This window comes from Schistocerca piceifrons, unplaced genomic scaffold (genome assembly GCF_021461385.2).
Source record: "Schistocerca piceifrons isolate TAMUIC-IGC-003096 unplaced genomic scaffold, iqSchPice1.1 HiC_scaffold_1870, whole genome shotgun sequence".
NCBI lineage: Eukaryota > Metazoa > Arthropoda > Insecta > Orthoptera > Acrididae > Schistocerca > Schistocerca piceifrons.
In genome coordinates this window covers 2946676-2973078 of record NW_025727757.1, presented here as the reverse complement: position 1 = coordinate 2973078, position 26403 = coordinate 2946676, and the positions used below count along the sequence as shown (strand labels likewise).

At 39.0% G+C, this 26403-nt stretch overlaps 1 protein-coding gene across 1 annotated transcript in view; it reads left to right on the top strand.

Annotated features, from left to right (window-relative positions):
• Positions 1-26403, top strand: part of LOC124741120 (mucin-2-like) — a 261502-nt gene that overhangs the window by 213271 nt on the left and 21828 nt on the right. Inside the window, exons 25-26 of the mRNA XM_047248654.1 lie at positions 3580-3729; positions 11167-11316. Of these exons, the coding sequence (XP_047104610.1) occupies positions 3580-3729; positions 11167-11316 (300 nt within the window). The remainder of the gene's footprint in view (positions 1-3579; positions 3730-11166; positions 11317-26403) is intronic.

Below are 26403 nucleotides of genomic sequence, written 5' to 3'. Positions count from 1 at the left end.
CACCAAATGCAGAATCAAAGGTGCATAAGCAACGCTCTTAGCTCCTCTGCCTCAAAACTGCAAGAATGAGCCACAATGTTCTGCTACTGCTAGCGAGATATTAACCACAGCACTGCTCAAGCCAGACTCCTTAGCCGTCGCAAGGGACAAGTTGCCGCTTGCGTGAACGACACCTTTTCCATTCTGCCAGGCTACTTCTGTAGCTGCAGGGATTCCCCACATTTTTTACATTCAACCCTGCATTCCCTAACTATGGACCAAGTCATTTACAGTGCATTACATAATAATCATTCCAGTAGTTATTTACATTAACAAGCTTAATTTAAACTTTGTTCCAAAAGTTCACATAACTGAAATATGTATACGTTACCATAGAATTTCCATTACAGATAAAAGACTCTACATACGACAGATACAGCACTGTACATAATCGACATGATCATTGGTTCAGTAATGAAATAAAATTTCTGGTATAGGAAAGGTTGATGGTGAGCTTCTAATTGTCGGACTATGTTGTTTAACTGAACTCAGCAGAAGCTAAGAGGGTCTTTTCATAGTTGTTTAGTGTTCGGCTGATCAGTGACTCGAACACAGAGCTTAATCATATGAAGCTAGAGCCATTTTAACAGACCATCAAACTTTTAGTCCAGTGCCATTGTTTTGTTGATAGCGGAGGATGCTCCTCACTGGATGAGCGTTTCCTTTTCCTGGAGGTTAATTACAGCCTTTACAAAACATTCTTTTCCTTGTTTACCAATAATCAACTTTCACTAGTGGCCTTACCTACCTAATGTGTACTTTCGACTTGATTTTGTAATCGATGAAATAAAATCACATAATTGTCAGCTGCCTTACTGGAATTATTGTAGCCTATGGAAATTTTTGCAGGAAATGTTTCTCCCACCTGAGCAGCTGTCATCTTCTAAGAGTTTAGGTTGCACCAACACTAGATCATAGAACAAAACTCGGTGACAAGTATCAATCAAACTTCCAGAACGTTCTCCTGGTACCTTTGTTGTATTAATAGCTGCAGTAGTGTGGTATTGTGTCAAGGAAAGTTAATTATTTTCTATTTCTTTATTTTTGTGCTAAGGCATATAATTTTACTGAGAGAAGAGATGCATTTGATTTATAAGTAAGTCAATCATACGCAGTTGCTGTTCTGAGAATGGGTCCATTGTTATTCTCGAAGTGGATTCCTTTTGTTATAATTTCTGAAGAAATTTATTTTTTACTTTGAGGTGGTACTAAGCAGCTTTGTTTATCCAATATAATGTTTTTTTGAAGAGGTCATTCATTATTGTAGTTTCTTCTGTTACTATTAACACAACCGGTCATTGCAAAGACGAGACTTGTCTTCAGTAAACGTAGCTTACGTAGCACAGATAATCCCTCCAGATAAATTCCAGGTGGTAAAAGGAGGCCTAAAAAAAGTATCGTGCAATTGCGTGAGAAAGTCCATAATTTTTTCTATGTGGCGTACTACATTGATGCATATTGCCTAAAAGGGCCACCCATAATTTTACTGAAACAAGTAGATTCATGCATAAGATCATAGAGATTTTGTTTTACATGTTCTCATACAGGTTACAATAAGTTTAGTTATCAGCCATAATTTTTTATTGGAAGTTATAAATTATTCTTGGAGTGACTTACTGAATGTTGTACTCTTGATGGTCATGAAGATTGTTGTTTAAGCCTTTGAAAATGGTGCACAAAGTATTTTGTGCGTGTATGTGGTAAGTGCGCTGAACAAATCAAATCGGAAAATAATTTTCTAATTTTGAGTTGGTTTGTCTTGATGTGGTGGTTTACCAGTATGGCCCAATTGATTACTGGCAAACGTCATGAAATGTGACCAGTTAACCATCATGCAACACTTTAATTCAATAGCAAATATTGCGGAAGAAAGAAAGAAGTAATTTAGTGTTAAACGTCCTATCGACTGCAAGACCATAAGAGACGAAGCAGAATCTACAGCACTCAAATGTGGGAAAGGAAATAGATAGTGGCATTTCAAGGGAAAGGCCACAGCATTTGCATTGATCAGTTTAAAAAAAAAAAAGGAAAATGTAAACCAGGATGGTTGGGTGGACATTTGAGCCATTGGGCCTTAACTTGATAAAATGAAAATGTTTGGTCCTTAGAAAAAAATGTACAATCAGAGGCTAATGAGTCCTCAGAATGTAACAATATGTATCTGGTGTGACAAAGGTCTTTTGTGCTAAGAAATTGTTCCCAGGGATATGTCCATAGTAGTTAGCATCCGTTGTATTCGTGGTTGTCTGCAAATAATTTCATTGTGTCATTTGAAATAGTAATATGTGCTCATCAAACCAAAGGAGAAAAGTAATTTTTATTTTTATCGCCTCTACGTGTCTTTTCAACAATGATGGGTGGTGTTGATTTCAACTGTCACACAAAACTTTTTGGGCCATCATTTCAAGTTAAGACATGTCACTCGTAGCAACTGGCAAAAAGGAATTCGATAATAAACATTTTCTTGTGTGCAGTCAACAACGATGATGCATGCAGGCATGCAGCATGCAGGCTTAGATTTCCACTCCACACAGAAGTTTCCATTAAGTTATTTCCGTTTCAGACATATGCAAATCGCGCTACAGCTAGTCTAAGCACATGTTTAATGTGTATTTGTGGTTAGAAAACAATGATAGGTGCTGGATTCAAATCCCAGTGAAGGTACAAAATACTTTCTCAACATTTCAGATTCGCATCTAGCTATATTTGGATATGTAATGTATTATTGCCCTTAGTTAACAATCCTATTACTTGCTGGGTTTGAATCATCTAACACAAAACTTTATGCTATGTCATTTCAACATTTGCACACACATGCTTACATGTGGCCAAAATGATATTTAAGATCTTTCATACTTACTTAAGAGACAATAGTTGCTTAATTGTAATACAAATGTCTTAGTCATGTAATTTAAAGTTGAAACTTAAGTTTCTGGAATGTCATTTATTGCAATAAACTTGAGTTTACAAGTGTTGTAGACTGTCACCTGATTATACCAGGTTTCGTGATATTTACATTATCGTGACATTAGTCTGATTGTGGACTCAGTATTACAGATGAATTTCTTCAAGTAGTGTCTCGTAGTAACCATTTTGTAGAGTGAAATGCCCGTACTGAAAAGAGATCGGAGGGACTGTAAGACTGTAACATTATGTGGGTGCATACAACTTAGGTGGAGTGGAATTCAGGCTGTTGGTATAGATTTGATGGTGATAATACCTGAGCTGACCTCTCCAGTAATTCTGTAATTGAGTTTTTGCAAATGTATGTACCTTCTGGCTGCACTTTGTTTTGAACTACATGTTGTATCGTGTTCGGCGACTGCCGTGGGAAGCTCGGGTGGTGCAGCTGATAGTTACTAGCTTACTGGTCATTCATTTGTATTGACGGGAGCCCTGTCCCCATATGTGGCACATGTCGTCCATATAGTTGCCAGTGTGTGGATGGTCCCTCAGCAGTGCTGGCCATAGGGAGGCACCCCCACATCCCCACGAGGAAACACCAGCCAGCTCACACCCTGCCTCTCTCTGTATGTGCAGCGCACCAGTCGTTACGGAGCTGAGTACCACAACCAGAACCACCACCACCTCCGCCGCTGCCGCCACCTCTGCCAGCGCACTTCGCCAGACACCTGCTGCTGCGCAGCCCACGACTACTCAACCTGATAAGGCCACTGTCTCTCAAATGCGGTGAGTTCCCTCAACACACACACACACACACACACACACACACACACACACACACACACACACACAACATTGTAAGGTAGATCAGAAATAAATACTCAAAAGCATCAGAACATACATTCATGGGTGGTATCCTCAGGAATAGATCATAGTATCATGGGAGAGAGGTTAATTAAGAATAGGTTGGTAGAGAAAATAGCTATTGTCAACAGTTCAGTGACTTATTCTCATCAAGATCAGCAAACCAATGCCAGCAATAATTCATGCAATGTCATCCACAGAAAATTTAGTGGCAGGTAGAGTATGAGTGCACTGAATGTGTAACACAATGTCAAATGAGATAATTGTATGTTACTCTAGATGTATTGGAATGATCTAGCAGAGGTCACACATACACACATTTATGAGACCATTTTTGGTTCTCGTCAGGAATGAGGCAGGAAAAACAACCCAATAATTTGCTATAAAGTTTCTGTTAGTAACAAAAATTACACTCTGCAAGCACCAGCCAGAAGCAAACGTCAGCAGAGCCTTAGCTTGTCAGGGAGTGGTCCACCTTGGTTGCCCCACTGCTGTAACAGCCAGTCCCAGTAACCACAGACATGCGAAACAGAAACTCTGCCTCCTGTTGACAATGTGTCTATCTGTGTGAGCAACAGATTTACAGTGCCATGAGCACCCAGAATCCACTGTCATTTGTGGCATGCATTCCTCTGTCTTTCCCTTCAGTTTTTAACCTCAACAACTACCTCTAGTGCCACGGCAGTTATTCCCTGATGCCTTCAAATATAACTTACTATGCTGACCCTCGTACTTGTCACAGTTTTCCACATATCACAATATCCTCACCTGTTCTGCAGAGACGTTCCACAGTTCTGTTATGAGTTCACCTAGTTTAAACATCCTTGTATAGCACCAAATTTGGAATGCTTAGATTCCCCTCTTGTTTTTTTCCATAATCCACGATTAATTTTTATGCAGTACTGTGCTCCAAACATACATTAAGGGACATCCAATACAAATTAAGGCCTATCCTTGGTATTAGTAACTTTGTTTCACAAGGAATCTCCTGCTTTCCCATGCAACATTACTCCTTGTGACAACCACGCTCTGTCCCTCAGTGTAAATTAGCTTCATGTGTAATAGTCACTACAAGCAGTCTACTGCGTGGTCCTTAATTCCGATGTAAACATTGCCACCAATGTTATTTCTGCTACTCAGCAATACTTTCCTCTTTCTTCCATTCATTAATCCTGATTTAGTGTTCATTCAACTATTTCTTACATTCATCAACTCTGGTGATTCATTCAGACTTTCAGTGAACACAGAAATATCACCAGTGAATTTTATTAAACAAAATCGTTTTCACCTTCAGTTTTAATTAAATTCCTGGAAGTTTCTTCAATTCCACCAATGATTCTTCAGTGTTCATCTGAACATTTGTGGAGACTACCTGCATCTTTATCTTTAATCATCTTTGATTCAGAGTACCAATTCTTGTTGATTATTGCTCATATTCTATGTTATCTGCTGTACCATATACGTACCTTTTAGAGAAAAAAAAATTCACTGTTTCATGCTGTCAAATGTCAGGTAAAGATCTACAAATCCAATAAATATCTCTTGATTTTTCTCACACATTCCTGCCACTATAAGGTTGAAGGTCAAGTTGTCCTCCCTGGATCCATTACTCCAAATTTAGCATCCTCAAACAGATCATAAGCTTTGTCTTCCATTCTTCTGGATATTGTTATTTTTGTCAGTAAGTTGGATTCATGAGCTGTTTGGCTCATTGTGCGTAAGCTATCACACTTACCAGCGCTTGGTCACTTCTGTAGTGTTTGGATGTCTTTTTCTGGCTGTCTGTTGTTATGAATTGTCTCTCATCGATTATATAGACGAACTTGAAAATTCGTTTGATCGCCATTCAATATCAGATTATCTAGAGCCTCATAGAAGTTAAAATTCCCATTCCATTCCTGTGTACTTCAGTATCCTATTTATTTACACACTGAATTCACGTAACAACTCTCTTAAAATTTACTTCACTCATTGTCATAACTAAATTGTGATCTGACTGTACATCTGGTCCTGGGTACACCTTAAAATCCAATATCTGATTCTATAATGTGTGTCTGGTTGTGATGTACTCCAGCTGGAAATGTCTTTACCAACTAAAGCTCTGCCTCCCTCCTTAAGAGCTGAAAATGCCAAGATACCGAAGCAGCCATACAAATGTACTAGCAGCAAGTCAGCCATCATGTGGTGGAATGGTGCAGGAGGGCTCCTCCAAAGGGAGTGCTTGTAATGGTAACACCGACCACCATAAATGGCAGTCAGTGATTACATTAAACCTCTATGAGGAATTTTTGAGAAAGTTGTGACCGTGAGATAACCTAATGGGAACAGAACAAACAATCTGTTTGACTGGGATTCACTTCCAAAACACTCCAGCAGAGTATAACTAACACTAAACAGGTGGGTGAGGAACAGATTTTCCCCAGCACAAAAACAAGTTTAATATTACGTATTAATATGTCGCCAGCCTAATTAGGAATTTTTGTCAAACAATGTAATAAAGCTCAAGGCAGTGCTAGGGCTAACCTAACTTTGCTTAACATCTACTAAACTCTTACTTGACATCTGTTCGCACTAGAACACAGTAACCTAACCTTGCAGATAAATGTAGTACTAACTTGGAAGTGAAGACGATGTACCTTGAATGAACTAGATGCAGCAGTTAATACAACTGGTCACCAACACACATGATACTAATAGCATTACTGAACAGCGCAGAGCATGAAATGATTCTGATTTAAATCGGGGTTTATTATGATCATACTCTATAACATCATTGCTTAGTAGAGTTTCTCTATGCCATTACATGAACCAGCTTGCATTAAAATAGCAAACACAGTAAATATTTCTTTCTTGAGCTCAGTTTGAAGCAATTAAACAGAAAGCAAATCTAACTACAGTGGCTCTGGAGGGACCTTTGCTTTGCTTCATTAACCAACTGGCCTAGCACATGAGGGCTATTAAACTTTAATGGTTTGATGAACCATGCTCATTAACAAAACTACTCAAGTGTGTATGGGAAATTGTGAGTATTGTCATGAATAATTATTCATTAAGTGAAGCACAACAAACTATAACTCTTCAAATAACAAGTGTGCTTTGAAAAGCAGTCTTTTAACCTTCTCAAAATATGGTTGACTGTGCAAATGCCAAAAAAATTTTATATTCAAGTTCAAACACCTACTCATAAAATGAACAGTGATAGAGCTTTGTAATTCTGATCAAAGTGCATAATTAATAATCTTTTTTACTTCTATTCAATATTATTATTCTTTTAACTAACAACTTTACTATTTACTGGTACTTTTTTAAGTAAGGCAAATTATTTAAGAAAATGATTGCAGATAGATTGAAAACCACACTGGCAGTGTAGTATTTCTCAAACTATAAAACTGAACTTTAAACACAACTCCACACATCAGAAAGTAATCACAACTATTTCTGAATAGTCTTTTCATGATAAATTAGCACACTCGGAATTAAATTCACTAGGATAGGATTCCTGGTGAGGTTTGTGATTTGGGATAATCACAGGTGCAAGACAGAGCTTTTAGCAATACCACGATTATTATGAAAATCAACCAAATTTCGCAAATACCTGGTCCATTTACAGAGTGCCAAATATAAACATTTTGGTGGAAGGCTGGTGGCACTGGTGGCGTGATTTGCAGTGGCTGTTAACATGGCGGCGATGTAGTCATGGCAGTACTGTTGGCCTCGCCCTGTTATAGGTCTTCTGAATTATATTTTTGCAGGGCCGAAAACCGTGCCATTATACATGGTATCACCAAATGCAGAATCAAAGGTGCATAAGCAACACTCTTAGCTCCTCTGCCTCAAAACTGCAAGAATGAGCCACAATGTTCCGCTACTGCTAGCGAGATATTAACCACAGCACTGCTCAAGCCAGACTCCTTAGCCGTCGCAAGGGACAAGTTGCCGCTTGCGTGAACGACACCTTTTCCATTCTGCCAGGCTACTTCTGTAGCTGCAGGGATTCCCCACATTTTTTACATTCAACCCTGCATTCCCTAACTATGGACCAAGTCATTTACAGTGCATTACATAATAATCATTCCAGTAGTTATTTACATTAACAAGCTTAATTTAAACTTTGTTCCAAAAGTTCACATAACTGAAATATGTATACGTTACCATAGAATTTCCATTACAGATAAAAGACCCTACATACGACAGATACAGCACTCTACATAATCGACATGATCATTGGTTCAGTAATGAAATAAAATTTCTGGTATAGGAAAGGTTGATGGTGAGCTTCTAATTGTCGGACTATGTTGTTTAACTGAACTCAGCAGAAGCTAAGAGGGTCTTTTCATAGTTGTTTAGTGTTCGGCTGATCAGTGACTCGAACACAGAGCTTAATCATATGAAGCTAGAGCCATTTTAACAGACCATCAAACTTTCAGTCCAGTGCCATTGTTTTGTTGATAGCGGAGGATGCTCCTCACTGGATGAGCGTTTCCTTTTCCTGGAGGTTAATTACAGCCTTTACAAAACATTCTTTTCCTTGTTTACCAATAATCAACTTTCACTAGTGGCCTTACCTACCTAATGTGTACTTTCGACTTGATTTTGTAATCGATGAAATAAAATCACATAATTGTCAGCTGCCTTACTGGAATTATTGTAGCCTATGGAAATTTTTGCAGGAAATGTTTCTCCCACCTGAGCAGCTGTCATCTTCTAAGAGTTTAGGTTGCACCAACACTAGATCATAGAACAAAACTCGGTGACAAGTATCAATCAAACTTCCAGAACGTTCTCCTGGTACCTTTGTTGTATTAATAGCTGCAGTAGTGTGGTATTGTGTCAAGGAAAGTTAATTATTTTCTATTTCTTTATTTTTGTGCTAAGGCATATAATTTTACTGAGAGAAGAGATGCATTTGATTTATAAGTAAGTCAATCATACGCAGTTGCTGTTCTGAGAATGGGTCCATTGTTATTCTCGAAGTGGATTCCTTTTGTTATAATTTCTGAAGAAATTTATTTTTTACTTTGAGGTGGTACTAAGCAGCTTTGTTTATCCAATATAATGTTTTTTTGAAGAGGTCATTCATTATTGTAGTTTCTTCTGTTACTATTAACACAACCGGTCATTGCAAAGACGAGACTTGTCTTCAGTAAACGTAGCTTACGTAGCACAGATAATCCCTCCAGATAAATTCCAGGTGGTAAAAGGAGGCCTAAAAAAAGTATCGTGCAATTGCGTGAGAAAGTCCATAATTTTTTCTATGTGGCGTACTACATTGATGCATATTGCCTAAAAGGGCCACCCATAATTTTACTGAAACAAGTAGATTCATGCATAAGATCATAGAGATTTTGTTTTACATGTTCTCATACAGGTTGCAATAAGTTTAGTTATCAGCCATAATTTTTTATTGGAAGTTATAAATTATTCTTGGAGTGACTTACTGAATGTTGTACTCTTGATGGTCATGAAGATTGTTGTTTAAGCCTTTGAAAATGGTGCACAAAGTATTTTGTGCGTGTATGTGGTAAGTGCGCTGAACAAATCAAATCGGAAAATAATTTTCTAATTTTGAGTTGGTTTGTCTTGATGTGGTGGTTTACCAGTATGGCCCAATTGATTACTGGCAAACGTCATGAAATGTGACCAGTTAACCATCATGCAACACTTTAATTCAATAGCAAATATTGCGGAAGAAAGAAAGAAGTAATTTAGTGTTAAACGTCCTATCGACTGCAAGACCATAAGAGACGAAGCAGAATCTACAGCACTCAAATGTGGGAAAGGAAATAGATAGTGGCATTTCAAGGGAAAGGCCACAGCATTTGCATTGATCAGTTTAAAAAAAAAAGGAAAATGTAAACCAGGATGGTTGGGTGGACATTTGAGCCATTGGGCCTTAACTTGATAAAATGAAACTGTTTGGTCCTTAAAAAAAAATGTACAATCAGAGGCTAATGAGTCCTCAGAATGTAACAATATGTATCTGGTGTGACAAAGGTCTTTTGTGCTAAGAAATTGTTCCCAGGGATATGTCCATAGTAGTTAGCATCCGTTGTATTCGTGGTTGTCTGCAAAGAATTTCATTGTGTCATTTGAAATAGTAATATGTGCTCATCAAACCAAAGGAGAAAAGTAATTTTTATTTTTATCGCCTCTACGTGTCTTTTCAACAATGATGGGTGGTGTTGATTTCAACTGTCACACAAAACTTTTTGGGCCATCATTTCAAGTTAAGACATGTCACTCGTAGCAACTGGCAAAAAGGAATTCGATAATAAACATTTTCTTGTGTGCAGTCAACAACGATGATGCATGCAGGCATGCAGCATGCAGGCTTAGATTTCCACTCCACACAGAAGTTTCCATTAAGTTATTTCCATTTCAGACATATGCAAATCGCGCTACAGCTAGTCTAAGCAGATGTTTAATGTGTATTTGTGATTAGAAAACAAAGATAGGTGCAGGATTCAAATCCCAGTGAAGGTACAAAATACTTTCTCAACATTTCAGATTCGCATCTAGCTATATTTGGATATGTAATGTATTATTGCCCTTAGTTAACAATCCTATTACTTGCTGGGTTTGAATCATCTAACACAAAACTTTATGCTATGTCATTTCAACATTTGCACACACATGCTTACATGTGGCCAAAATTATATTTAAGATCTTTCATACTTACTTAAGAGACAATAGTTGCTTAATTGTAATACAAATGTCTTAGTCATGTAATTTAAAGTTGAGACTTAAGTTTCTGGAATGTCATTTATTGCAATAAACTTGAGTTTACAAGTGTTGTAGACTGTCACCTGATTATACCAGGTTTCGTGATATTTACATTATCGTGACATTAGTCTGATTGTGGACTCAGTATTACAGATGAATTTCTTCAAGTAGTGTCTCGTAGTAACCATTTTGTAGAGTGAAATGCCCGTACTGAAAAGAGATCGGAGGGACTGTAAGACTGTAACATTATGTGGGTGCATACAACTTAGGTGGAGTGGAATTCAGGCCGTTGGTATAGATTTGATGGTGATAATACCTGAGCTGACCTCTCCAGTAATTCTGTAATTGAGTTTTTGCAAATGTATGTACCTTCTGGCTGCACTTTGTTTTGAACTACATGTTGTATCGCGTTCGACGACTGCCGTGGGAAGCTCAGGTGGTGCAGCTGATAGTTACTAGCTTACTGGTCATTCATTTGTATTGACGGGAGCCCTGTCCCCATATGTGGCACATGTCGTCCATATAGTTGCCAGTGTGTGGATGGTCCCTCAGCAGTGCTGGCCATAGGGAGGCACCCCCACATCCCCACGAGGAAACACCAGCCAGCTCACACCCTGCCTCTCTCTGTATGTGCAGCGCACCAGTCGTTACGGAGCTGAGTACCACAACCAGAACCACCACCACCTCCGCCGCTGCCGCCACCTCTGCCAGCGCAGTTTGCCAGACACCTGCTGCTGCGCAGCCCACGACTACTCAACCTGATAAGGCCACTGTCTCTCAAATGCGGTGAGTTCCCTCAACACACACACACACACACACACACACACACACACACACACACACACACACAACATTGTAAGGTAGATCAGAAATAAATACTCAAAAGCATCAGAACATACATTCATGGGTGGTATCCTCAGGACTAGATCATAGTATCATGGGAGAGAGGTTAATTAAGAATAGGTTGGTAGAGAAAATAGCTATTGTCAACATTTCAGTGACTTGTTCTCATCAAGATCAGCAAACCAATGCCAGCAATAATTCATGCAATGTCATCCACAGAAAATTTAGTGGCAGGTAGAGTATGAGTGCACTGAATGTGTAACACTATGTCAAATGAGATAATTGTGTGTTACTCTAGATGTATTGGAATGATCTAGCAGAGGTCACACATACACACATTTATGAAACCAGTTTTGGTTCTCGTCAGGAATGAGACAGGAAAAACAACCCAATAATTTGCTATAAAGTTTCTGTTAGTAACAAAAATCACACTCTGCAAGCACCAGCCAGAAGCAAACGTCAGCAGAGCCTTAGCTTGTCAGGGAGTGGTCCACCTTGGTTGCCCCACTGCTGTAACAGCCAGTCCCTGTAACCACAGACATGCGAAACAGAAACTCTGCCTCCTGTTGACAATGTGTCTATCTGTGTGAGCAACAGATTTACAGTGCCATGAGCACCCAGAATCCACTGTCATTTGTGGTATGCATTCCTCTGTCTTTCCCTTCAGTTTTTAACCTCAACAACTACCTCTAGTGCCACAGCAGTTATTCCCTGATGCCTTCAAATATAACTTACTATGCTGACCCTCGTACTTGTCACAGTTTTCCACATATCACAATATCCTCACCTGTTCTGCAGAGACGTTCCACAGTTCTGTTATGAGTTCACCTAGTTTAAACATCCTTGTATAGCACCAAATTTGGAATGCTTAGATTCCCCTCTTGTTTTTTTCCATAATCCACGATTAATTTTTATGCAGTACTGTGCTCCAAACATACATTAAGGGACATCCAATACAAATTAAGGCCTATCCTTGGTATTAGTAACTTTGTTTTACAAGGAATCTCCTGCTTTCCCATGCAACATTACTCCTTGTGACAACCACGCTCTGTCCCTCAGTGTAAATTAGCTTCATGTGTAATAGTCACTACAAGCAGTCTACTGCGTGGTCCTTAATTCCGATGTAAACATTGCCACCAATGTTATTTCTGCTACTCAGCAATACTTTCCTCTTTCTTCCATTCATTAATCCTGATTTAGTGTTCATTCAACTATTTCTTACATTCATCAACTCTGGTGATTCATTCAGACTTTCAGTGAACACAGAAATATCACCAGTGAATTTTATTAAACAAAATCGTTTTCACCTTCAGTTTTAATTAAATTCCTGGAAGTTTCTTCAATTCCACCAATGATTCTTCAGTGTTCATCTGAACATTTGTGGAGACTACCTGCATCTTTATCTTTAATCATCTTTGATTCAGAGTACCAATTCTTGTTGATTATTGCTCATATTCTATGTTATCTGCTGTACCATATACGTACCTTTTAGAGAAAAAAAATTCACTGTTTCATGCTGTCAAATGTCATGTAAAGATCTACAAATCCAATAAATATCTCTTGATTTTTCTCACACATTCCTGCCACTATAAGGTTGAAGGTCAAGTTGTCCTCCCTGGATCCATTACTCCAAATTTAGCATCCTCAAACAGATCATAAGCTTTGTCTTCCATTTTTCTGGATATTGTTATTTTTGTCAGTAAGTTGGATTCATGAGCTGTTTGGCTCATTGTGCGTAAGCTATCACACTTACCAGCGCTTGGTCACTTCTGTAGTGTTTGGATGTCTTTTTCTGGCTGTCTGTCGTTATGAATTGTCTCTCATCGATTATATAGACGAACTTGAAAATTCGTTTGATCGCCATTCATTATCACATTATCTAGAGCAGGCTGTTCCATCTCGCCGGCTCCGTTGTGAGCCGCGGAGCGCTCCCTGCTCCAGGGAGCCGTGTCGCTCGGTTTGGCCATTTAAGTGGGCCGGCACGTGGCACACCTGGCTGAGGCAGGCGTTTTGATGTGCCAGATGCGTCTTACAAGATCGACAACCTCATACTCTTAGCTGCTAAGACGTGGTAACACAGTACATCAGAAAATACGATGTTCAGGAAATAAATAAGAAACAACAGTTTTACAAGAAATTGCATACTAACTTTATTGGGCCTCTGTTGCTTGACATTTTATTTTCATTACAAAATCGGAAATATCAGGCGTCAAAGTGTTCGCAGCGTTAATGCGGAGGATGGGCTTCATTGTTGCAGCCTGAAGAAACGATCGTTCCTTACTATTTACTCTTTTCATTGCTGAGTAAAGTTGCTCACAACAATACGTAGATCCAAACAGGCACATGATCTGAGAGGCATTGTTGTAAAGCTTGGGAAATGTTCTTTGCTGTAAGGAACGATACCATCGTGACAGATCCAACGTGTTGTAGTACCTCTCTTTCAACAAAGTTGAACTTTGCAAATCAATAATCTCTAATTGAAGTGACGATGACAACCATCGGGGGAAACTGAAAAACGAGTGCTGAACACCTTAAGTTCCATTTCCAAACTAATGATGTCTCGGAATCGTGTTTCAAACGACGTGAGGAGCTGCTTTAACTTTGCTTGGTAATCGCCGAAAGTAGTACCTTCAGGTATTTTTAAAGAAGCAAGACGATTGAAGAACGTTAAATGTTCATTACTCATGTGCCTCTCAAATAAACGTAACTTTTCCATGAACGCTTTGATCTGGTCGTGCATGTCAACGATTAGCTGCCCTTTGCCCTGCAATGACAGATTTAATTTATTCAGATGCATAGTTATGTCAGCTAGGCACGCCAGGTCTGATACCCATTTCATATCTTTCAGTCAACGCATTTCTTCCCCTTTCATTTCGAGAGAACGGGATATTTCCTCACGAATGGCGAAGAAAACATCAAGAACTTTTCCCCTACTTAAAAAACAAACTGCACTGTGGTAAGATATATCCCCATACTCCGCTTCCATATCTTTCAGGAATCCGTGATTCATACCGTGACGCCGCACAAAATTCACGCACTTCACATCTTTCATTACGCCACCTAGCTCTACTGTTTCAGCACACAGTGCCTCTTGGTGAATAAAACAATGAAGAGTCAAATTGTCTTTCCCGAATTCGTCCCTGAGTTTATTTTTCAAACGAGATGCAAATCCTTGGTGACGCCCGATCATTTGTGGTGCACCGTATGTCGCTACAGAATGGAGGTTATACCACGGATAATTCATATTGTCCACTGATTCACAAACGGCTTCAAAAATGTCACGTCCTGTGGCGGTGTAATCGAGTGGTACCTCATCCAAGAGTTCTTCAGCTAAGCACAGTCTTATATATCGGTGCTTTCGCCAAGCGCTAGCGAAAATACAACAAAGCTCTCCGCCTTTTTTCCTGATCTGTGTTTCTAAATCCGCTGCCATGTCCAGGATTTGACGAGACATTGTCTGCTTCGATAGGCAAACCCCTTCAATTGCCTTCACCTCCTTTGGAAACCAACATTCTGCAACTGCTACCATGCACGATTTTACGAGTGGTCCCACCGAAAACGGCTTGCCACTCGTCGCAATCATGTGAGCGACCCTGCAGCTTGCTCGAACTGCAGATTCAGTAGTGTTTTCTCCGCTCTCATTCACCTGAAAATTATAAACGCATTACAGAACACGAACTATGTTGCATATTTTGATACCCTCAGTATTACGAAACCGTTTTTAAACTTACGTCTCCTGGTATGTCGTTCTTAAGCCTGGCTACCAATTCTCTGCGTGCAACGCCTTCTACCTGATCGTAGACGCGTATAATGTCGTCGTATATTGTACCTTTTCGCAGAATTAAATACTTTATGACATAGAAGACAGTGAGGACGATCATCCCTCTCAATGAATATAAAGGTATCCTCCAATAGAGGTACAGGGCTCCCGCGGCTAGTCATAGCTGTCATTGACACGGATTATTGCATCAGTTGCAGCTGCATGCGGCCAGGGGGCAGTGAGTTCGCTTTCCCCCTCCACGCGGGCTCCAAGCCGCCCCAGTGAGCGCTCCGGCTCCCTGGAGCTCTGTTGGAACAGCCTGATCTAGAGCCTCATAGAAGTTAAAATTCCCATTCCATTCCTGTGTACTTCAGTATCCTATTTATTTACACACTGAATTCACGTAACAACTCTCTTAAAATTTACTTCACTCATTGTCATAACTAAATTGTGATCAGACTGTACATCTGGTCCTGGGTACACCTTAAAATCCAATACCTGATTCTATAATGTGTGTCTGGTTGTGATGTACTCCAGCTGGAAATGTATTTACCAACTAAAGCTCTGCCTCCCTCCTTAAGAGCTGAAAATGCCAAGATACCGAAGCAGCCATACAAATGTACTAGCAGCAAGTCAGCCATCATGTGGTGGAATGGTGCAGGAGGGCTCCTCCAAAGGGAGTGCTTGTAATGGTAACACCGACCACCATAAATGGCAGTCAGTGATTACATTAAACCTCTATGAGGAATTTTTGAGAAAGTTGTGACCGTGAGATAACCTAATGGGAACAGAACAAACAATCTGTTTGACTGGGATTCACTTCCAAAACACTCCAGCAGAGTATAACCAACACTAAACAGGTGGGTGAGGAACAGATGTTCTCCAGCACAAAAGCAAGTCGTAATATTACATATTAATATCAGTTGCCAGCCTAATTAGGAATTTTTGTCAAACAATGTAATAAAGCTCAAGGCAGTGCTAGTGCTAACCTAACTTTGCTTAACACCTACTAAACTCTTTCTTGACATCTGTTCGCACTAGAACACAGTAACCTAACCTTGTAGATAAATGTAGTACTAACTTGGAAGTGAAGACGATGTACCTTGAATGAACTAGATGCAGCAGTTAATACAACCGGTCACCAACACACATGATACTAATAGCATTACTGAACAGGGCAGAGCATGAAATGATTCTGATTTAAATCGGGGTTTATTATGATCATACTCTATAACATCATTGCTTAGTAGAGTTTCTCTATGCCATTACATGAACCAGCTTGCATTAAAATAGCAAACACAGTAAATATTTCTTTCTTGAGCTCAGTTTGAAGCAATTAAACAGAAAGCAAATTTAACTACAGTGGCTCTGGAGGGACCTTTGCTTTGCTTCATTAACCAACTGGCCTAGCACATGAGGGCTATTAAACTTTAATGGTTTGATGAACCATGCTCATTAACAAAACTACTCAAGTGTGTATGGGAAATTGTGAGTATTGTCATGAATAATTATTCATTAAGTGAAGCACAACAAACTATAACTCTTCAAATAACAAGTGTGCTTTGAAAAGCAGTCTTTTAACCTTCTCAAAATATGGTTGACTGTGCAAATGCCAAAAAAATTTTATATTCAAGTTCAAACACCTACTCATAAAATGAACAGTGATAGAGCTTTGTAATTCTGATCAAAGTGCATAATTAATAATCTTTTTTACTTCTATTCAATATTATTATTCTTTTAACTAACAACTTTACTATTTACTGGTACTTTTTTAAGTAAGGCAAATTATTTAAGAAAATGATTGCAGATAGATTGAAAACCACACTGGCAGTGTAGTATTTCTCAAACTATAAAACTGAACTTTAAACACAACTCCACACATCAGAAAGTAGTCACAACTATTTCTGAATAGTCTTTTCATAATAAATTAGCACACTCGGAATTAAATTCACTAGGGTAGGATTCCTGGTGAGGTTTGTGATTTGGGATAATCACAGGTGCAAGATAGAGGTTTTAGCAATACCACGATTATTATGAAAATCAACCAAATTTCACAAATACCTGGTCCATTTGCAGACGGCAAAATATAAACATTTTGGTGGAAGGCTGGTGGCACTGGTGGTGTGATTTGCAGTGGCTGTTAACATGGCGGCGATGTAGTCATGGCAGTACTGTTGGCCTCGCCCTGTTATAGGTCTTCTGAATTATATTTTTGCAGGGCCGAAAACCGTGCCATTATACATGGTATCACCAAATGCAGAATCAAAGGTGCATAAGCAACGCTCTTAGCTCCTCTGCCTCAAAACTGCAAGAATGAGCCACAATGTTCCGCTACTGCTAGCGAGATATTAACCACAGCACTGCTCAAGCCAGACTCCTTAGCCGTCGCAAGGGACAAGTTGCCGCTTGCGTGAACGACACCTTTTCCATTCTGTCAGGCTACTTCTGTAGCTGCAGGGATTCCCCACATTTTTTACATTCAACCCTGCATTCCCTAACTATGGACCAAGTCATTTACAGTGCATTACATAATAATCATTCCAGTAGTTATTTACATTAACAAGCTTAATTTAAACTTTGTTCCAAAAGTTCACATAAGTGAAATATGTATACGTTATCAAAGAATTTCCATGACAGATAAAAGACTCTACATACGACAGATACAGCACTCTACATAATCGACATGATCATTGGTTCAGTAATGAAATAAAATTTCTGGTATAGGAAAGGTTGATGGTGAGCTTCTAATTGTCGGACTATGTTGTTTAACTGAACTCAGCAGAAGCTAAGAGGGTCTTTTCATAGTTGTTTAGTGTTCGGCTGATCAGTGACTCGAACACAGAGCTTAATCATATGAAGCTAGAGCCATTTTAACAGACCACCAAACTTTCAGTCCAGTGCCATTGTTTTGTTGTTAGCGGAGGATGCTCCTCACTGGATGAGCGTTCCCTTTTCCTGGAGGTTAATTACAGCCTTTACAAAACATTCTTTTCCTTGTTTACCAATAATCAACTTTCACTAGTGGCCTTACCTACCTAATGTGTACTTTCGACTTGATTTTGTAATCGATGAAATAAAATCACATAATTGTCAGCTGCCTTACTGGAATTATTGTAGCCTATGGAAATGTTTGCAGGAAATGTTTCTCCCACCTGAGCAGCTGTCATCTTCTAAAAGTTTAGGTTGCACCAACACTAGATCATAGAACAAAACTCGGTGACAAGTATCAATCAAACTTCCAGAATGTTCTCCTGGTACCTTTGTTGTATTAATAGCTGCAGTAGTGTGGTATTGTGTCAAGGAAAGTTAATTATTTTCTAGTTCTTTATTTTTGTGCTAGGGCATATAATTTTACTAAGAGAAGAGATGCATTTGATTTATAAGGAAGTCAATCATACGCAGTTGCTGTTCTGAGAATGGGTCCATTGTTATTCTCGAAGTGGATTCCTTTTGTTATAATTTCTGAAGAAATTTATTTTTTACTTTGAGGTGGTGCTAAGCAGCTTTGTTTATCCAATATAATGTTTTTTTGAAGAGGTCATTCATTATTGTAGTTTCTTCTGTTACTATTAACACCACCGGTCATTGCAAAGACGAGACTTGTCTTCAGTAAACGTAGCTTACGTAGCACAGATAATCCCTCCAGATAAATTCCAGGTGGTAAAAGGAGGCCTAAAAAAAGTATCGTGCAATTGCGTAAGATAGTCCATAATTTTTTCTATGTGGCGTACTACATTGATGCATATTGCCTAAAAGGGCCACCCATAATTTTACTGAAACAAGTAGATTCATGCATAAGATCATAAGATTTTGTTTTACATGTTCTCATACAGGTTGCAATAAGTTTAGTTATCAGCCATAATTTTTTATTGGAAGCTATAAATTATTCTTGGAGTGACTTACTGAATGTTGTACTCTTGACGGTCATGAAGATTGTTGTTTAAGCCTTTGAAAATGGTGCACAAAGTATTTTGTGCGTGTATGTGGTAAGTGCGCTGAACAAATCAAATCGGAAAATAATTTTCTAATTTTGAGTTGGTTTGTCTTGATGTGGTGGTTTACCAGTATGGCCCAATTGATTACTGGCAAACGTCATGAAATGTGACCAGTTAACCATCATGCAACACTTTAATTCAATAGCAAATATTGCGGAAGAAAGAAAGAAGTAATTTAGTGTTAAACGTCCTATCGACTGCAAGACCATAAGAGACGAAGCAGAATCTACAGCACTCAAATGTGGGAAAGGAAATAGATAGTGGCATTTCAAGGGAAAGGTCACAGCATTTGCATTGATCAGTTTAAAAAAAAAAAGGAAAATGTAAACCAGGATGGTTGGGTGGACATTTGAGCCATTGGGCCTTAACTTGATAAAATGAAAAGTTTGGTCCTTAGAAAAAAATGTACAATCAGAGGCTAATGAGTCCTCAGAATGTAACAATATGCATCTGGTGTGACAAAGGTCTTTTGTGCTAAGAAATTGTTCCCAGGGATATGTCCATAGTAGTTAGCATCCGTTGTATTCGTGGTTGTCTGCAAATAATTTCATTGTGTCATTTGAAATAGTAATATGTGCTCATCAAACCAAAGGAGAAAAGTAATTTTTATTTTTATCGCCTCTACGTGTCTTTTCAACAATGATGGGTGGTGTTGATTTCAACTGTCACACAAAACTTTTCGGACCATCATTTCAAGTTAAGACATGTCACTCGTAGCAACTGGCAAAAAGGAATTCGATAATAAACATTTTCTTGTGTGCAGTCAACAACGATGATGCATGCAGTCATGCAGCATGCAGGCTTAGATTTCCACTCCACACAGAAGTTTCCATTAAGTTATTTCCGTTTCAGACATATGCAAATCGCGCTACAGCTAGTCTAAGCAGATGTTTAATGTGTATTTGTGGTTAGAAAACAGTGATAGGTGCTGGATTCAAATCCCGGTAAAGGTACAAAATACTTTCTCAACATTTCAGATTCGCATCTAGCTATATTTGGATATGTAATGTATTATTGCCCTTAGTTAACAATCCTATTACTTGCTGGGTTTGAATCATCTAACACAAAACTTTATGCTATGTTATTTCAACATTTGCACACACATGCTTACATGTGGCCAAAATGATATTTAAGATCTTTCATACTTACTTAAGAGACAATAGTTGCTTAATTGTAATACAAATGTCTTAGTCATGTAATTTCAAGTTGAAACTTAAGTTTCTGGAATGTCATTTATTGCAATAAACTTGAGTTTACAAGTGTTGAAGACTGTCACCTGATTATACTAGGTTTCGTGATATTTACATTATCGTGACATTAGTCTGATTGTGGACTCAGTATTACAGATCAATTTCTTCAAGTAGTGTCTCGTAGTAACCATTTTGTAGAGTGAAATGCCCGTACTGAAAAGAGATCGGAGGGACTGTAAGACTGTAACATTATGTGGGTGCATACAATTTAGGTGGAGTGGAAATACAATTTAGGTGGAGTGGAATTCAGGCCGTTGGTATAGATTTGATGGTGATAATACCTGAGCTGACCTCTCCAGTAATTCTGTAATTGAGTTTTTGCAAATGTATGTACCTTCTGGCTGCACTTTGTTTTGAACTACATGTTGTATCGTGTTCGGCGACTGCCGTGGGAAGCTCGGGTGATGCAGCTGATAGTTACTAGCTTACTGGTCATTCATTTGTATTAACGGGAGCCCTGTCCCCATATGTGGCACATGTCGTCCATATAGCTTCCCTACACTCAGTGGTTATGGTGACAATAGGTCCTACATAACCATGCTATTTCCCTTGTATACCGTTCAACAGGGTTGCTGCCTGGATGGTAGGCCGAAATATATTTAGTTTCTACACCATTCTGCTCCATTCCATCTTTCCAGGTTTTGGAATTAAATTGGGGCCATTATTGGGCAGTACTGCACTGGGTTTTCCAATGGTTCTCAAATACTGAATCATCCTATTAAATACTGACATTGTTGTCACCTTTTTCAGGAGATACAATTTTATAAATTTAGAAAATACTTCCAAAAACACTAAAATTCATTTACAATTACCAGAAGTTGTGGGGAGGGCTCCTGACAGGTCCACAGACAAATCCATGGTATCTTTAGGTAATGTGTTCTGCATTGAGCCTTGATCAGTTCTACTGGTTACCTTAGCTCTCTGGCAGATGTCACAGGACCTAATACGTTCAGTTATCTTTAGACTCGTACTATTGGCAATCACTATAACACTAGCCAATTTATCTAGACACTCCTGTGGCCCAATACTAGTGAAAATAATCTGACATCTGTATCAAATTGGGTAGGCCAACACACCATCCATTCTTCAGTAATGAAGCCTTTCCTCTTATACAAGATACTTTTAAAAATCAAAATTTACTTACACAGATTTCCTATTTGGTTGCTCATTTTGATGATATCGCATGGTTTTGCAAATCTGTTCAAATTCATTTTTGCCTGAACTTCATGTAATTAATTTGGAAAGTTCCATCTCCATTGCATTCCTTGGGTACTTCACCAGTACCGTTGGGACAATTCATTGCCACATAATTTTTTGTACCCTTTACATAGATTTCATAATTAAATTGTTGCAAGTATAAAGCCCATTTGGTGAGCCTGCCATTTAGAAGGCAACAATCTTTAAGGAATGTTTGAGCTTTGTGGTCAATGTGTGATGATCTTAAAAACCCCACCAATCTATAAATTTCTTTAGGTCCCATAATATGGCCAAGGCTACCTCCTCTGGTATGGTATGGTTCCGTTTGTTTCCTGTCAATGTCCTGCTGTCAAAAGCTATAGTTCTACGTGCTAAATTTCCTGTACCATTTATCTCCTGGAAAATTTCAGTACCAATCCCATAGGTGCTACTGTCAGTATTCATATTGAAAGTCTCTGACAGTACTGGGTGATGTAAAGCATTATCATGTCAAAGTTTAATCTTTAAAGATTCACAATAAGCCGACTCTCATCTGTCTGAACAAAAGCACTAAATCTTTTTATAGATTGTTCAAGTGTGGATTGTTGAAGGGTTTCCCCTTAACAAATATTGTGTAAAATCCACACCAATCTAAAAAGGCTTACAACTGTTTCGTATTTTTTGGTGGGGGAAATTTTTCTAAGGCCCGTAGCTCTCTTCAGGTCCTTATTAAATTCTTGAGCCATATAATTACTACTACTGGCATTAATTTCTAATTTTACAAGTTCACATTTCTATAATTTAAGTGATGCCTCCTGCTTGAAGAGCAACAGTTTGGAGCTTTTTTTGCCAGTTTTCATTGGAGATAAATAATCATCTACATAAATAGTTAACCTGGAACTCAACTCCTCCCCTAACACAAAGTCAAGAGCTATAATAAACACTGGCAGAGAGGTATTCAGTCCAAATGGAACTACTTTGTATCGATAACATTTCCCCGCAAACAGGAATGCTTTATATTCATGCGATTCTAGACTTAATGGGATTTGCCAATAGCCAGCAGTCATGTCGTAGCTGGTTAAATACCTCATTATGAAATTTTTGCAGCATTTTGTCCAAATTTTCAGGCCTGTTCACCTTTCTTTTTACTTTGTTTAGAGTTTGTGCATAAACGGCCACATGTACTCCTCCATCCTTGTTTACAATGATAAGTGGACTGATACATTCGCTGTTACTGTGTTATATCACTCCTCATTCCATAATCTTATCTGTTTCATTCTGTACGGCCTGTTTCTTAGAAAAAGGTACCCAATACGGCTCCACAAAGAATTGATCATGATCCAGAGTTGCAATACAGTATCCAAAATTTCGAGTCTGTCCGGGTTAGCCGAAAATGATCTACTGTTGCTTTCTAAGATAGTAATAAATTCTGCTTTCTCATAGTAATAAATTCTGCTTTCTCAGGGCCGGCCAGAAATTCTGCACACGTGCGGTGCTCCTGAACATGTGCAACTTCCGGGTCACAGTGTGCATGCCGCAGTCAGCGTTCACGTAGTGCAGGTTTCTATACACAGATGTCGCTTTATCCACTTGCTGGGGTACTCTGTACCAGCGCATTCTAGTGCTCTTTCCACAGCTTGCAAGCCAACCATGGGAAGGTATTTTGCGTATTAAAACATTTAAAATACTGTCACACTCTACTCATTGAGACGTCTACTTTTATGTTACCAGTTTAACCCAGTAAGACGAGTAATACAGTTAACAACCGTGGGTTTTTATTAAGGCAGCTTGACTGTCGGCACGCAAATACGCGTAATGTTTTTGATCTACTACTTAAGAAAGCGAGCAGTTAGCGACTTCCAGTGAACCTTATTCATGATTACAGATAACATTAAACTAATGCAAGGTTTCCTACAACTAATTCTCGGTGCCCTCAGTTACACCCACATAATTTCTGTCTCACTGACCTCTGAACAGAATGATTAACCGCAGACCTCTTGATCACCTGCTATTTCAATACTATTATCAGTTCCGTCTAAAATCTGCATAATAACAGACAATTAGATGAAGGTTATTGTTTATCGACTTCAGCCCTTCACACATTAAAGAAACCCTAAATCTAAGTATACATTGGAACAATCGGTTTAAGGAGCAATTTTCCTGATAATAATGTACCATGGAGCAGAATGATGCAATAATGCACAGTTAGTAAACAATAATTTTTTATTATGAAAGGAATAAATCCAAACACATTTATCACTGGTCATGAGAAATGATATAGTTAATATTGGGCATAAAAGATCAGCTCATTGACAAACGCAAGCAGTTGTGAAGATTTTCATCACTTATGCTTGATAGAAACCTAGATTTATTCATTTTCATCACCCAGAAAAACCTTTCACAAACATACGTCAACCCGAACATGGACATAAGTCTCACAGCATCTTTGTGCAGGCGTGGAAATTCTTGTTGTGAAAAATTTTCGTAGAATTCTTGCCCTTCAGTCTTGTATTGCACTGTAGGTCGATCAGTTCCATCTGTAGATCATTCAGAGCATCTTCAACTGACGACGAGAACGGTCGAGCCAAGAGGCGAATGGCAGGAGGCAAACTCGTATCATCTGCAAATTGTGCTCGAAATTGTTCCTTAATTTTTACAATTATTGATATGTATTCTTGAAATCTAGCACTTTCATGGACCAGTCCAAGAGTCAGGAAGTGTAGTGTTTTCTGTCATTAGCTGGTGCTCCCAAAGCGCAAGCTTCCTTTCACAGGCATTTACTTTTTCCAACATGTCAGAAATTAAATTATTTTCACCTTGCAAACTGACGTTCAGGCTGTTAATGTGAGATGTAATGTCCACAAGAATTTCAAGGTCTGATATCCAACAAGGGTCTTCCAACATAGGTTCAATTTTTCCCTTCTCATGTAAGAATGTTACTATGACCAAACATAAATCAAAAAATATTTTCAGCATTTTACCTGAACTGATCACGCGTACTTCAGTATAGTAAGCTATGTCGCCGTACTCCGCTCCTAATTCCTCCAAGAACCGCCGAAACTGGTGATGCTTATGCCCATGTGTCTTCAGGTAGTTTACAGTATGCACAACAATTTGCGTGACGTTTGCTAACGTTACTGATTTTGCACAAAGCGCCTCTCGATGCAGACTGCAGTGAATTCCATACGTCCCATTTGTGCGCCCTAGCTTTTGGCTCCATCTGTGGTCACTGAGACTAACAGATTCCAATCCATACCGACACCATCAATCGCTTGCTAGACAGCTTGGAGTAAGTCCGCACCTGTAGTAGTCCCTCTCAAAGGTACTAAGTCCAAAACGTCCTCTGTTACACAAAGTGCGTTATCGACACCTCGTATGTATATCACAACCTGGGCTGTATCTGTAAGATCTGTTGCTTCATTGAGCGCAACAGAGAAAGCAACAAATTCTTTTGTCTTATTTATTAGCTTCCTGTGCACATCACCGACCATAGCACTGATAAGTCTTGTCACTGTTTGCTTGGATAGACTGATTTCTTGAAACCTGCTGACGTTCGTGGGGCACACAAGTTCTGCAGCATCAGTGAGACACCCTTTCACAAACTCCCCTTCGTAAAAGGGTTTGCCAGATTGCGCAATTCTTAATGCGATTTTAAAACTTGCTTGCAGTGAAGATTTAGTGTGGTTGTCATTCTGGAAAATTGAAAACAGTACACTGTACAGCATACAGTAAAATAGACATAAATGTAGCACAAGAAACTAAGAAGTATCAGTTACTCTGATGTACTGTAAAATCGAGTTGATGTGTCTCATCCATTTTCTTAAGGACATTTAATTTTGCTTGCCGTTCTTCACTGTTGAGTACACTACACTCGTCTTTGTGATACGTATTGTAGTGTCTTTCAATTGAAAACTTACGCTGGCTGCCTATTATTTGGTGGCACAGCAAACACTTAGTTTTCACCAATGGCTACAAAAAAGAATTGCAGTACCCAGTCATTTTTAAACAACTGAGAACATAGATCTACATCTACATACATACTCCACAATCCACCATACGGTGCGTGGCGGAGGGTACCTCGTACCACAACTAGCATCTTCTCTCCCTGTTCCACTCTCAAACAGAAGGAGGGAAAAATGACTGCTTATATGCCTCTGTACGAGCCCAAATCTCTCTTATCTTATCTTTGTGGTCTTTCCGCGAAATATAAGTTGGCGGCAGTAAAATTGTACTGTAGTCAGCCTCAAATGCTGGTTCTCTAAATTTCCTCAGTAGCGATTCACGAAAAGAACGCCTCCTTTCCTCTAGACTCTCCCACCCGAGTTCCTGAAGCATTTCCGTAACACTCGCATGATGATCAAACCTACCAGTAACAAATCTAGCAGCCCGCCTCTGAATTGCTTCTATGTCCTCCCTCAATCCGACCTGTTAGGGATCCCAAACGCTCGAGCAGTACTCAAGAATAGGTCGCACCAGCGTTCTATAAGCGGTCTCCTTTACAGATGAACCACATCTTCCCAAAATTCTACCAATCAACCAAAGATGACCATCTGCCATTACATGCTTGTCCCACTTCATATCGCTCTGCAATGTTACGCCCAAATATTTAATCGATGTGACTCTGTCAAGCGCTAAGCTACTAATGGAGTATTCAAACATTACAGGATTCTTTTTCCTATTCATCTGTATTAATGTACATTTATCTATATTTAGAGTTAGCTGCCATTCTTTAAGCGCTAAGCTACTAATGGAGTATTCAAACATTACAGGATTCTTTTTCCTATTCATCTGTATTAATGTACATTTATCTATATTTAGAGTTAGCTGCCATTCTTTACACCAGTCACAA